The sequence below is a fragment of the Pseudophryne corroboree genome, chromosome 2, assembly GCF_028390025.1.
Source record: "Pseudophryne corroboree isolate aPseCor3 chromosome 2, aPseCor3.hap2, whole genome shotgun sequence".
Taxonomy (NCBI): Eukaryota; Metazoa; Chordata; class Amphibia; order Anura; family Myobatrachidae; genus Pseudophryne; species Pseudophryne corroboree.
Window position 1 is genome coordinate 777,879,108 of NC_086445.1, and position 12,881 is coordinate 777,891,988.

The 12,881-nt window shown below is 42.5% G+C and overlaps 1 protein-coding gene across 1 annotated transcript in view; it reads left to right on the plus strand.

Annotated features, from left to right (window-relative positions):
- LOC135016854 (uncharacterized) overlaps positions 1–12,881 on the plus strand; it is a 37,555-nt gene that overhangs the window by 24,212 nt on the left and 462 nt on the right. The window contains exon 2 of the mRNA XM_063952895.1: positions 10,965–11,572. Within this exon, the coding sequence (XP_063808965.1) occupies positions 10,965–11,572 (608 nt within the window). The remainder of the gene's footprint in view (positions 1–10,964; positions 11,573–12,881) is intronic.

Genomic DNA, 12,881 nt, shown 5'->3' on the forward strand with positions numbered 1-12,881 from the left:
TAATACATACCAGGCCAATCGTGTTATTAGAATATTAAGTGCTTTACATCTACGGGTCTCAACAAAATATAACCTAATAAGAATAATAGTAATATTTAGATTCTAAAAAAATTAAATGGCATGTAATGGACATAATAAATGACCAAAATATAGTATTCAGATTCTGTTAGTGAGGTCAATGATTTTTGTATAGAATAGTGGCTTATATTGAATGTCAAACGTTCAAAAAGTACCTAAGAATGGGATGCGGATGTTATAGGGAAATGCTATAAAAACTAGAGATGTGCACTTGAAATTTTTCGGGTTTTGTGTTTTGGTTTTGGGTTCGGTTCCGCGGCCGTGTTTTGGGTTCGACCGCGTTTTGGCAAAACCTCACCAAATTTTTTTTGTCGGATTCGGGTGTGTTTTGGATTCGGGTGTTTTTTTCAAAAAACACTAAAAAACAGCTTAAATCATAGAATTTGGGGGTCATTTTGATCCCAAAGTATTATTAACCTCAAAAACCATAATTTCCACTCATTTTCAGTCTATTCTGAATACCTCACACCTCACAATATTATTTTTAGTCCAAAAATTTGCACCGAGGTCGCTGGATGACTAAGCTAAGCGACCCTAGTGGCCGACACAAACACCTGGCCCATCTAGGAGTGGCACTGCAGTGTCACGCAGGATGGCCATTCCAAAAAACACTCCCCAAAAAGCACATGACGCAAAGAAAAAAAGAGGCGCAATGAGGTTGCTGTGTGAGTAAGATAAGCGACCCTAGTTGCCGACACAAACACCAGGCCCATCTAGGAGTGGCACTGCAGTGTCACGCAGGATGGCCCTTCCAAAAAACACTCCCCAAACAGCACATGACGCAAAGAAAAAAAGAGGTGCAATGAGGTAGCTGTGTGAGTAAGCTAAGCGACCCTAGTGGCCGACACAAACACCTGGCCCATCTAGGAGTGGCACTGCAGTGTCACGCAGGATGGCCCTTCCAAAAAACACTCCCCAAACAGCACATGACGCAAAGAAAAAAAGAGGCGCAATGAGGTAGCTGTGTGAGTAAGCTAAGCGACCCTAGTGGCCGACACAAACACCTTGCCCATCTAGGAGTGGCACTGCAGTGTCACGCAGGATGGCCCTTACAAAAAACACTCCCCAAACAGCACATGACGCAAAGAAAAAAAGAGGCGCAATGAGGTAGCTGTGTGAGTAAGATAAGCGACACTAGTGGCCGACACAAACACCTGGCCCATCTAGGAGTGGCACTGCAGTGTCACGCAGGATGGCCCTTCCAAAAAACACTCCCCAAACAGCACATGACGCAAAGAAAAAAAGAGGCGCAATGAGGTAGCTGTGTGAGTAAGATAAGCGACCCTAGTGGCCGACACAAACACCTGGCCCATCTAGGAGTGGCACTGCAGTGTCACGCAGGATGGCCCTTCCAAAAAACACTCCCCAAACAGCACATGACGCAAAGAAAAAAAGAGGCGCAATGAGGTAGCTGTGTGAGTATGATAAGCGACCCTAGTGGCCGACACAAACACCTGGCCCATCTAGGAGTGGCACTGCAGTGTCACGCAGGATGGCCCTTCCAAAAAACACTCCCCAAACAGCACATGACGCAAAGAAAAAAAGAGGCGCAATGAGGTAGCTGTGTGAGTAAGCTAAGCGAACCTAGTGGCCGACACAAACACCTGGCCCATCTAGGAGTGGCACTGCAGTGTCACGCAGGATGGCCCTTCCAAAAAACACTCCCCAAACAGCACATGACGCAAAGAAAAAAAGAGGCGCAATGAGGTAGCTGTGTGAGTAAGATAAGCGACCCTAGTGGCCGACACAAACACCTGGCCCATCTAGGAGTGGCACTGCAGTGTCACGCAGGATGGCCCTTCCAAAAAACACTCCCCAAACAGCACATGACGCAAAGAAAAATTAAAGAAAAAAGAGGTGCAAGATGGAATTGTCCTTGGGCCCTCCCACCCACCCTTATGTTGTATAAACAGGACATGCACACTTTAACCAACCCATCATTTCAGTGACAGGGTCTGCCACACGACTGTGACTGAAATGACGGGTTGGTTTGGACCCCCACCAAAAAAGAAGCAATTAATCTCTCCTTGCACAAACTGGCTCTACAGAGGCAAGATGTCCACCTCATCATCATCTTCCGATATATCACCGTGTACATCCCCCTCCTCACAGATTATCAATTCGTCCCCACTGGAATCCACCATCTCAGCTCCCTGTGTACTTTGTGGAGGCAATTGCTGCTGGTCAATGTCTCCACGGAGGAATTGATTATAATTCATTTTAATGAACATCATCTTCTCCACATTTTCTGGAAGTAACCTCGTACGCCGATTGCTGACAAGGTGAGCGGCGGCACTAAACACTCTTTCGGAGTACACACTTGTGGGAGGGCAACTTAGGTAGAATAAAGCCAGTTTGTGCAAGGGCCTCCAAATTGCCTCTTTTTCCTGCCAGTATAAGTACGGACTGTCTGACGTGCCTACTTGGATGCGGTCACTCATATAATCCTCCACCATTCTTTCAATGGGGAGAGAATCATATGCAGTGACAGTAGACGACATGTCCGTAATCGTTGTCAGGTCCTTCAGTCCGGACCAGATGTCAGCATCAGCAGTCGCTCCAGACTGCCCTGCATTACCGCCAGCGGGTGGGCTCGGAATTCTGAGCCTTTTCCTCGCACCCCCAGTTGCGGGAGAATGTGAAGGAGGAGATGTTGACAGGTCGCGTTCCGCTTGACTTGACAATTTTCTCACCAGCAGGTCTTTGAACCCCAGCAGACTTGTGTCTGCCGGAAAGAGAGATCCAAGGTAGGTTTTAAATCTAGGATCGAGCACAGTAGCCAAAATGTAGTGATCTGATTTCAACAGATTGACCACCCGTGAATCCTTGTTAAGCGAATTAAGGGCTCCATCCACAAGTCCCACATGCCTAGCGGAATCGCTCCGTGTTAGCTCCTCCTTCAATGTCTCCAGCTTCTTCTGCAAAAGCCTGATGAGGGGAATGACCTGACTCAGGCTGGCAGTGTCTGAACTGACTTCACGTGTGGCAAGTTCAAAGGGCAGCAGAACCTTGCACAACGTTGAAATCATTCTCCACTGCGCTTGAGACAGGTGCATTCCACCTCCTATATCGTGCTGAATTGTATAGGCTTGAATGGCCTTTTGCTGCTCCTCCAACCTCTGAAGCATATATTGGGTTGAATTCCACCTCGTTACCACTTCTTGCTTCAGATGATGGCAGGGCAGGTTCAGGCGTTTTTGGTGTTGCTCCAGTCTTCTGTACGTGGTGCCTGTACGCCGAAAGTGTCCCGCAATTCTTCTGGCCACCGACAGCATCTCTTGCACGCCCCTGTCGTTTTTTAAAAAATTCTGCACCACCAAATTCAAGGTATGTGCAAAACATGGGACGTGCTGGAATTTGCCCATATTTAATGCACACACAATATTGCTGGCGTTGTCCGATGCCACAAATCCACAGGAGAGTCCAATTGGGGTAAGCCATTCCGCGATGATCTTCCTCAGTTGCCGTAAGAGGTTTTCAGCTGTGTGCGTATTCTGGAAACCGGTGATACAAAGCGTAGCCTGCCTAGGAAAGAGTTGGCGTTTGCGAGATGCTGCTACTGGTGCCGCCGCTGCTGTTCTTGCGGCGGGAGTCCATACATCTACCCAGTGGGCTGTCACAGTCATATAGTCCTGACCCTGCCCTGCTCCACTTGTCCACATGTCCGTGGTTAAGTGGACATTGGGTACAACTGCATTTTTTAGGACACTGGTGAGTCTTTTTCTGACGTCCGTGTACATTCTCGGTATCGCCTGCCTAGAGAAGTGGAACCTAGATGGTATTTGGTAACGGGGGCACACTACCTCAAGAAATTGTCTAGTTCCCTGTGAACTAACGGCGGATACCGGACGCACGTCTAACACCAACATAGTTGTCAAGGCCTCAGTTATCCGCTTTGCAACAGGATGACTGCTGTGATATTTCATCTTCCTCGCAAAGGACTGTTGGACAGTCAATTGCTTGGTGGAAGTAGTAAAAGTGGGCTTACGACTTCCTCTCTGGGATGACCATCGACTCCCAGCAGCAACAACAGCAGCGCCAGCAGCAGTAGGCGTTACACGCAAGGATGCATCGGAGGAATCCCAGGCAGGAGAGGACTCGTCAGAATTGCCAGTGACATGGCCTGCAGGACTATTGGCATTCCTGGGGAAGGAGGAAATTGACACTGAGGGAGTTGGTGGGGTGGTTTGCGTGAGCTTGGTTACAAGAGGAAGGGATTTACTGGTCAGTGGACTGCTTCCGCTGTCGCCCAAAGTTTTTGAACTTGTCACTGACTTATTATGAATGCGCTGCAGGTGACGTATAAGGGAGGATGTTCCGAGGTGGTTAACGTCCTTACCCCTACTTATTACAGCTTGACAAAGGCAACACACGGCTTGACAAATGTTGTCCGCATTTCTGTTGAAATACTTCCACACCGAAGAGCTGATTTTTTTGGTATTTTCACCAGGCATGTCAACGGCCATATTCCGCCCACGGACAACAGGTGTCTCCCCGGGTGCCTGACTTAAACAAACCACCTCACCATCAGAATCCTCCTTGTCAATTTCCTCCCCAGCGCCAGCAACACCCATATCCTCCTCATCCTGGTGTACTTCAACACTGACATCTTCAATCTGACTATCAGGAACTGGACTGCGGGTGCTCCTTCCAGCACTTGCAGGGGGTGTGCAAATGGTGGAAGGCGCATGCTCTTCACGTCCAGTGTTGGGAAGGTCAGGCATCGCAACCGACACAATTGGACTCTCCTTGTGGATTTGGGATTTCGAAGAACGCACAGTTCTTTGCGGTGCTTTTGCCAGCTTGAGTCTTTTCATTTTTCTAGCGAGAGGCTGAGTGCTTCCATCCTCATGTGAAGCTGAACCACTAGCCATGAACTTAGGCCAGGGCCTCAGCCGTTCCTTGCCACTCCGTGTGGTAAATGGCATATTGGCAAGTTTACGCTTCTCCTCCGACAATTTTATTTTAGATTTTTGAGTCCTTTTTTTACTGATATTTGGTGTTTTGGATTTTACATGCTCTGTACTATGACATTGGGCATCGGCCTTGGCAGACGACGTTGCTGGCATTTCATCGTCTCGGCCATGACTAGTGGCAGCAGCTTCAGCACGAGGTGGAAGTCGATCTTGATCTTTCCCTAATTTTGGAACCTCAACATTTTTGTTCTCCATATTTTAATAGGCACAACTAAAAGGCACCTCAGGTAAACAATGGAGATGGATGGATACTAGTATACTTATGGATGGACGAGCGACTGCCGACACAGAGGTAGCTACAGCCGTGGACTACCGTACTGTGTCTGCTGCTAATATAGACTGGATGATAATGAGATAAAATTAAAATATATATATATATCACACTAGTACTGCAGCCGGACAGGTATATATTATGTAATGACGGACCTGCTGGACACTGTCTGTCAGCACTGCAGACTCCTAAAGTAAGCTACTAGTATCAAGAAGATAGAAAAAAAAATAAACCACGGGTAGGTGGTATACAATTATGGATGGACGAGCGACTGCCGACACAGAGGTAGCTACAGCCGTGGACTACCGTACTGTGTCTGCTGCTAATATAGACTGGATGATAATGAGATAAAATTAAAAAAAAAATATATATATATATATATATATCACACTAGTACTGCAGCCGGACAGGTATATATTATGTAATGACGGACCTGCTGGACACTGTCTATCAGCACTGCAGACTCCTAAAGTAAGCTACTAGTATCAAGAAGATAGAAAAAAAAAATAAACCACGGGTAGGTGGTATACAATTATGGATGGACGAGCGACTGCCGACACAGAGGTAGCTACAGCCGTGGACTACCGTACTGTGTCTGCTGCTAATATAGACTGGATGATAATGAGATAAAATTAAAATATATATATATATATCACACTAGTACTGCAGCCGGACAGGTATATATTATGTAATGACGGACCTGCTGGACACTGTCTGTCAGACTCAGCACTGCAGACTCCTAAAGTAAGCTACTAGTATCAAGAAGATAGAAAAAAAAAATAAACCACGGGTAGGTGGTATACAATTATGGATGGACCAGCGACTGCCGACACAGAGGTAGCTACAGCCGTGGACTACCGTACTGTGTCTGCTGCTAATATAGACTGGATGATAATGAGATAAAATTAATATATATATATATCACACTAGTACTGCAGCCGGACAGGTATATATTATGTGATGACGGACCTGCTGGACACTGTCTGTCAGCACTGCAGACTCCTAAATTAAGCTACTAGTATCAAGAAGATAGAAAAAATAAATAAACCACGGGTAGGTGGTATACAATTATGGATGGGCGAGCGACTGCCGACACAGAGGTAGCTACAGCCGTGGACTACCGTACTGTGTCTGCTGCTAATATAGACTGGATGATAATGAGATAAAATTAAAATATATATATATATATATATATCACACTAGTACTGCAGCCGGACAGGTATATATTATGTAATGACGGACCTGCTGGACACTGTCTGCAGAATGCGTTTATAAAAACACCACACGACAAGTGTTTAACTTTTTCAGGCAGACAATCACAATATACTGGTGGTCAGCAGACAATCACAATACTGGTGGTCAGTGGTCACTGGTCAGTCACACTGGCAGTGGCACTCTGGCAGCAAAAGTGTGCACTGTACTTAAAATATGTACTCCTGCTATAACTGCTCCCCAGTCTCCCCCACAATTAAGCTGTGTGAGCAGTGAGCACTCAGCCGTCAGATAATGATATACAGTATATGATGCAGCACACTGGGCTGAGCACAGATATGGTATGTGTGACTGTGTCACACTGTGTATCGTTTTTTTTCAGGCAGAGAACGGATTCATTAAACTGGTGGCACTGGTCACTGCCACTGGTCACACTATCAGCAGCAAGTAGTACTCCTCCTATATTATGCTCCCCAAAATTTGTGTCTCTCTCTCTCTAGTACTATTAGTCACTCTAAACGGAGAGGACGCCAGCCACGTCCTCTCCCTATCAATCTCAATGCACGTGTGAAAAATGGCGGCGACGCGCGGCTCCTTATATAGAATCCGAGTCTCGCGATAGAATCCGAGCCTCGCGAGAATCCGACAGCGGGATGATGACGTTCGGGCGCGCTCAGGTTAACCGAGCAAGGCGGGAGGATCCGAGCCTGCTCGGCCCCGTGTAAAAAAAGCTGAAGTTCGGCGGGTTCGGATTCAGAGAAACCGAACCCGCTCATCTCTAATAAAAACCTCAATTTAAATTGTTTCTATTGGCAAGCATATGTAACAGCTCAGAGTAAAGGTACAATATCATACAATATAGTCTCATATTATTTTAATTAGTACATCACATATGAATAGGCCATATACAATCACACAATGGTATATATTTATTTTACAGTAATAAGAATAACAAATAGTGTTCACAATAAACCAGTGTACTCACTTGTGGTGGCAATATCTGCATCTGTGTAAAAGCAGCATATAGGGAGTAGCCACTGTTTGGTTATTTATACTGATTTAGTATTGCATCATTTCCTCTTAGGTAGTTGAAAAATAAGGGGATATTCTTATTAAGGAATAGTTTTAAGTGACCTATTACTTCTGATATGTTCACTATATGGGAGCCCTATATATTTAGAGTAATCATGACCTCATAATGTATTAAAACATATCTATAGTAGTCTTAATTATAGGTATACCCATCATCCTTTTCGCTAGTGGAACACACGCCGGATCCCGCTGTCTGGAGTGTATGGCTTCACTTGCCTGCTTTCCAAAACATTATTTCCAGCATCTCGCATTTCCGGTATCTCGGTATCTGGATTATCCGGTATGTGGAATGCATAACCTTATATGCTTGCGTTCCGCAATATTTCATATATCAGAGCGCTCTACATCTGGCACCATGACAATAAGTTATTGAAGAGGACAGCTTGCTTTATTATAATACATATAGCGATCTGTAATTAGCCAGTGTAAATTGATCCCTTATTAAATATATGTGTATAATTAATATGATAGTCTATATATAAGTATGATAATGTGTATTTAGATGAAATTATATAGATGCCTTATTTAATATATGTGCATAATTAATATGAAAGTTACAGTGAATTATTTTATGAAACAAATTGAGTTCCATTTCTTAAATGAGGTTCAATGACATATGGACCGTATGTCTAGTACAATTTTTTATGAAATGAACTACCTAAATGAACTAAGAATCTTAACTTAAAAGTGTGCTTACATACAATGTATCAATGTATATATATATATATATATATATATATATATATCCAATGGTGTATTCCATGTAGAGTGCTATGTGTATGTCGGATTCTATTGTAAAGTGTCTAAATGTGAACTGCCATATTTGTGAATACTTCTTGTTTTACACACCCAATGTACTAATACTTTCGTACTATGAATAAGAATACAGTGCATACATAGTTTCCATAATAACCAGACATATATAGCTATTGATCTCTTGTTTGATTATTTTTTTTAAAACCGCACATGTATATTACCCCAATACAGGCAAATCGCAAATATATAATACATACAAAAAGACAGGCAAGCCACAAATATAATACATACAGAGAGACACATCTTATGTAAATATTAAATACAGAGCATATATGGCCGTAATACTTATAAGGGAAAATACTACATCTACAAGAATGATACTACATCTATCCCCTCATTTAGACATGTGGAGAGAGAGTGTTAAGAGGATATATCCAATATGACTCTCTTCTAGAGAGATGTACAGTAGTTCCCTATTTCCTCCTCTGGAGTTTTTTTTTTATATGCTCTATAATAATACATTTGAAGTCATTGATATTTGAACTGTGTTTTTTCTTCAAAATGTCTAGTCAGGCTATGTGTTTTAACCTTGTTTTTAATGCTTTTGAGATGCTCCTGGATGAATATTTTGTGCATCTGGTAGTTTTTCCTATATATATTAATTACAGGTAAAGGTTATCTTATAAACCTCAAATGTTGTATTACAAGTAAGTACATTTTTAGTAGTGAAAGTAAACCCATTGTCCAGCTTACAGCTGAAGGTTCCGTTTTCCATAAATGTACAGCAATTTCAACAGTTGCACGGAAAGCAACCCTCTTTTTTGGGTAAAAAGGTACCTTGGTTACTATTAGATGACTCAATAGCCTTCAATTTACTGGGGGCTATAATGGATTTTAAATTTTTAGCCCATCTAAAAATCATACAAGGTTTATCATGGATATGTGGCCCTAAGATTGGATCCTTTTGAAGTAGGTTCCAATGTTTCTCAAGTATTTTCTTAATTGCATAATTCTCTTTATTAAATTGAGTAATGAATGGCTTTTGATTCCATTGTTTAGGCTTATTTACATTCTCTCTAAGCAATTATTTTCTGTCTTTTTGTAGAGCTCTTATTCTATCACTTTCAATTTAGTCAGGATTATAACCTTTTTCTAAAAACTGTTCTTTTACTCTTAGTGATTGATCTATATAATCATTATTGAAACTACAGTTTTTTCTTAACCTTTCCCTCTCTCAGATCACAACCTTATCACCTGCATGCTCTCCTCCATTACTTCAAACTCAATGTCCCTAAAGTCTACAAGGACACCTCTTACCTGCAGAAATATTAACGCTATTAATTTTCAACAACTATCTACCTCTCTGCAACCACTGCTCTCACCAATTTCTACATTCACCTCTCCAGAGACTGCTGTGTCACACCTTAACCAAACTCTAGAAACAGCACTTGATGAAGTGGCTCCAGCTACCCATCACACTCCACGTAGACTTAGATGTCAACCGTGGCACTCTAAATACACTAGACACTTACAAAAACTCTCACGTAAAGTTGAACGCCAGTGGCGTAAATCTCGTAGTTCAAGTGACTTTCTCACATATAAGACCACCTACCACTCTTATCGTAATGCTCTGGACACTGCCAAACAAACATATTTTCAATCTCTCATCTCTGCTCAAGCCTCTAACCCCAAGCGACTTTTTAATACATTTAAATCACTTCTTGTCCCTCCCTCACCTAACCCACCAGCCACTGTCAGTGCGCAAGATCTTGCTTCCTATTTCAAGGACAAGATTGACAAGATCCGAAATTAAATGGTATGCTCTTCCACAGCAAGTGACCTGCTCAATTCACTGCCTGAACCCTCTAACACCTTCTCTTCCTTTGATCCTACAAATGAAGATGAAGTATCTGCACTCTTTTCATCTGCCTACTCTAATACCTCTCCCCTTGACTCTATACCCTCACAAATTAGTAAAGCTCTGTCTACTGTTCTCATCCCAACCTTAACGAAAATCTGTAATCTCTCCCTGTCTACTGGTATCTTTCCTTCTCTATACAAGCATGCAGTGATTACTCCCATTCTGAAAAAACACAACTCTGACCCGAACTCTCTCTCTAACTACCGTCCCATCTCTCAGCTCCCATGCCCCTCCAAGCCACTTGAGAGAATTGCCTACACTAGCCTCACACACTTTCTTAACTCACACAGCCTACTGGACCCACTTCAGTCAGGATTTCGTGCCCAACACTCCACAGAACCAGCACTGACTAAGGTAGTGAATGATTTGGTCACTGCTAAATCTAAAGGACATTACTCTCTACTTATTCTCCTTGATCTCTCTGCTGCTTTTGACACTGTTGACCACTCTCTTCTCATACAAACACTACAATCCCTAGGTATTCAGGACACAGCCCTTTCTTGGTTCTCATCCTACCTATTTAATCGCTCCTTCAGTGTTCGTTTCTCTGATTCCACCTCTCCTTCGCTACCTCTCTCAGTTGGAGTACCGCAAGGCTCAGTCCTAGGTCCTCTGCTTTTCTCTATCTATACCACATTTCTTGGCAAACTAATCAACTCTTTCGGATTTCAGTACCATCTGTATGCGGATGATACTCAAATCTACCTATCCTCCCCTGATTTGTCACCATCTGTATTGGGTCGTGTCACTGAATGCCTTTCTGCCATTTCATCTTGGATGACATCTCGCCACCTCAAACTTAATATTTCCAAAACAGAATTAATTATATTTCCACCAGCCAATAGTAGTTTCCAACCTGATATCTCTATCACTGTTGAGAACTCGGCAATCACCCCTACCCCACAAGCTCGCTGCCTAGGTGTCATTCTTGACTCTGAACTGTCCTTTGTTACCCACATTCAATCTGTCTCAAGATCATGTTACATACATCTAAGAAACATATCCAAAATACGACCATATCTTACACAAGACACAGCAAAAACTCTAATCCATGCTCTCATTATCTCCCGCATTGATTATTGTAATAGTCTCCTGACCGGTCTTCCCAAACATAGGCTCTCACCACTACAATCCATTTTGAATGCAGCTGCGAGGCTAATCTTCCTTGCCAGACGTTCATCGTCTGCAGATCCGCTCTGTCAGTCCCTCCATTGGTTACCGGTATTCTACCGTATTAAATATAAAATACTTTTACTCACATACAAGGCTATTAACCAAACTGCACCAACATACATCTCTTCACTCATCTCAAAATATCTCCCTACCCGACCTCTCCGCTCTGCACAAGATCTACGTCTCTCATCCACGCGCATTACTTGTTCACACTCAAAATTACAGGACGTTATCTGAGCTTCACCCACTCTGTGGAATGCCCTCCCATGCACAGTAAGACTCGCCTCTAGTCTCCAAACCTTTAAATGTTCCCTGAAAACTCACCTCTTCAGACAAGTCTATCAAATTCCAGACCCACCCACATAACCTTCAGTGCTTCCCTATCTAATTACATCCTCTGTAGAGTATTCATAACATCACATATCTTGTCTTTCTTTAGTCTCACACCCTCCTGACACTTGGATAACTTTGTGGGGTATCATCATACAACCCATTAAGAACCTAGCAATCTGGTGGACCATTATGCAATAGGTAGCATCTATCCTTGTGTATCTATGACTATTTCCCTATAGATTGTAAGCTTGCGAGCAGGGCCTTCCTACCTCTATGTCTGTCTGTTTTTACCTAGTTTTGTTCTATTACTGTTGTTCTAATTGTAAAGCGCAACGGAATATGCTGCGCTATATAAGAAACTGTTAATAATAATAATAATAAATAATAACCTTAAAATTTGAGCAAACGGGACATTATTGATCCATGATGGATGATGACAGCTGTTAGATGGAATGTAGCTATTCACATCAGTGGCCTTAAAGTATGATGCGTAGTTATCTGCATTTCAGGGTTACTTTCTATACTCAAGTCAAGTTAATCTATTTTATTTATATGACATTTGTAAGTGAACTTTAAATTAAAGTCATTATCATGTATATATGTAATGAACTCATTCATATTTTGTTGATCTCCTTTCCAGATCAATATGAGATCATCTATATAGCTATAGTAAAGGTCTATATGTTTCTCTTCGAAGGTAGAGCCATAAATATATTTCTCTTCCCAATCCCCATCAGCAGGTATATGATGGGGCAAATTTCGTCCTCATCGCTGTTCCCTGCTGCTGGAGGAAATAGGTGTCATTGAATTCAAAATAGTTGTGTTGTAAAATTAACCTAATGCTATCAACAAAGAATTTAATTTCTATTTCTGTTTTAGCAGCGTCCTTCCCTAATGTTTTTCATATGGCTTCTAAGCATGGGGGATAGAGGAATATAAGGCTTCCACGTCCATTTATAAAACATTACCTTCTAATCCCATTAAAGCCTTCCAAGAAGAACTCTTTTCATTACTGGATGATGCTAAAAGATCCAATTTGGTATGTAAGGAAGAATTCAAATATTTATAT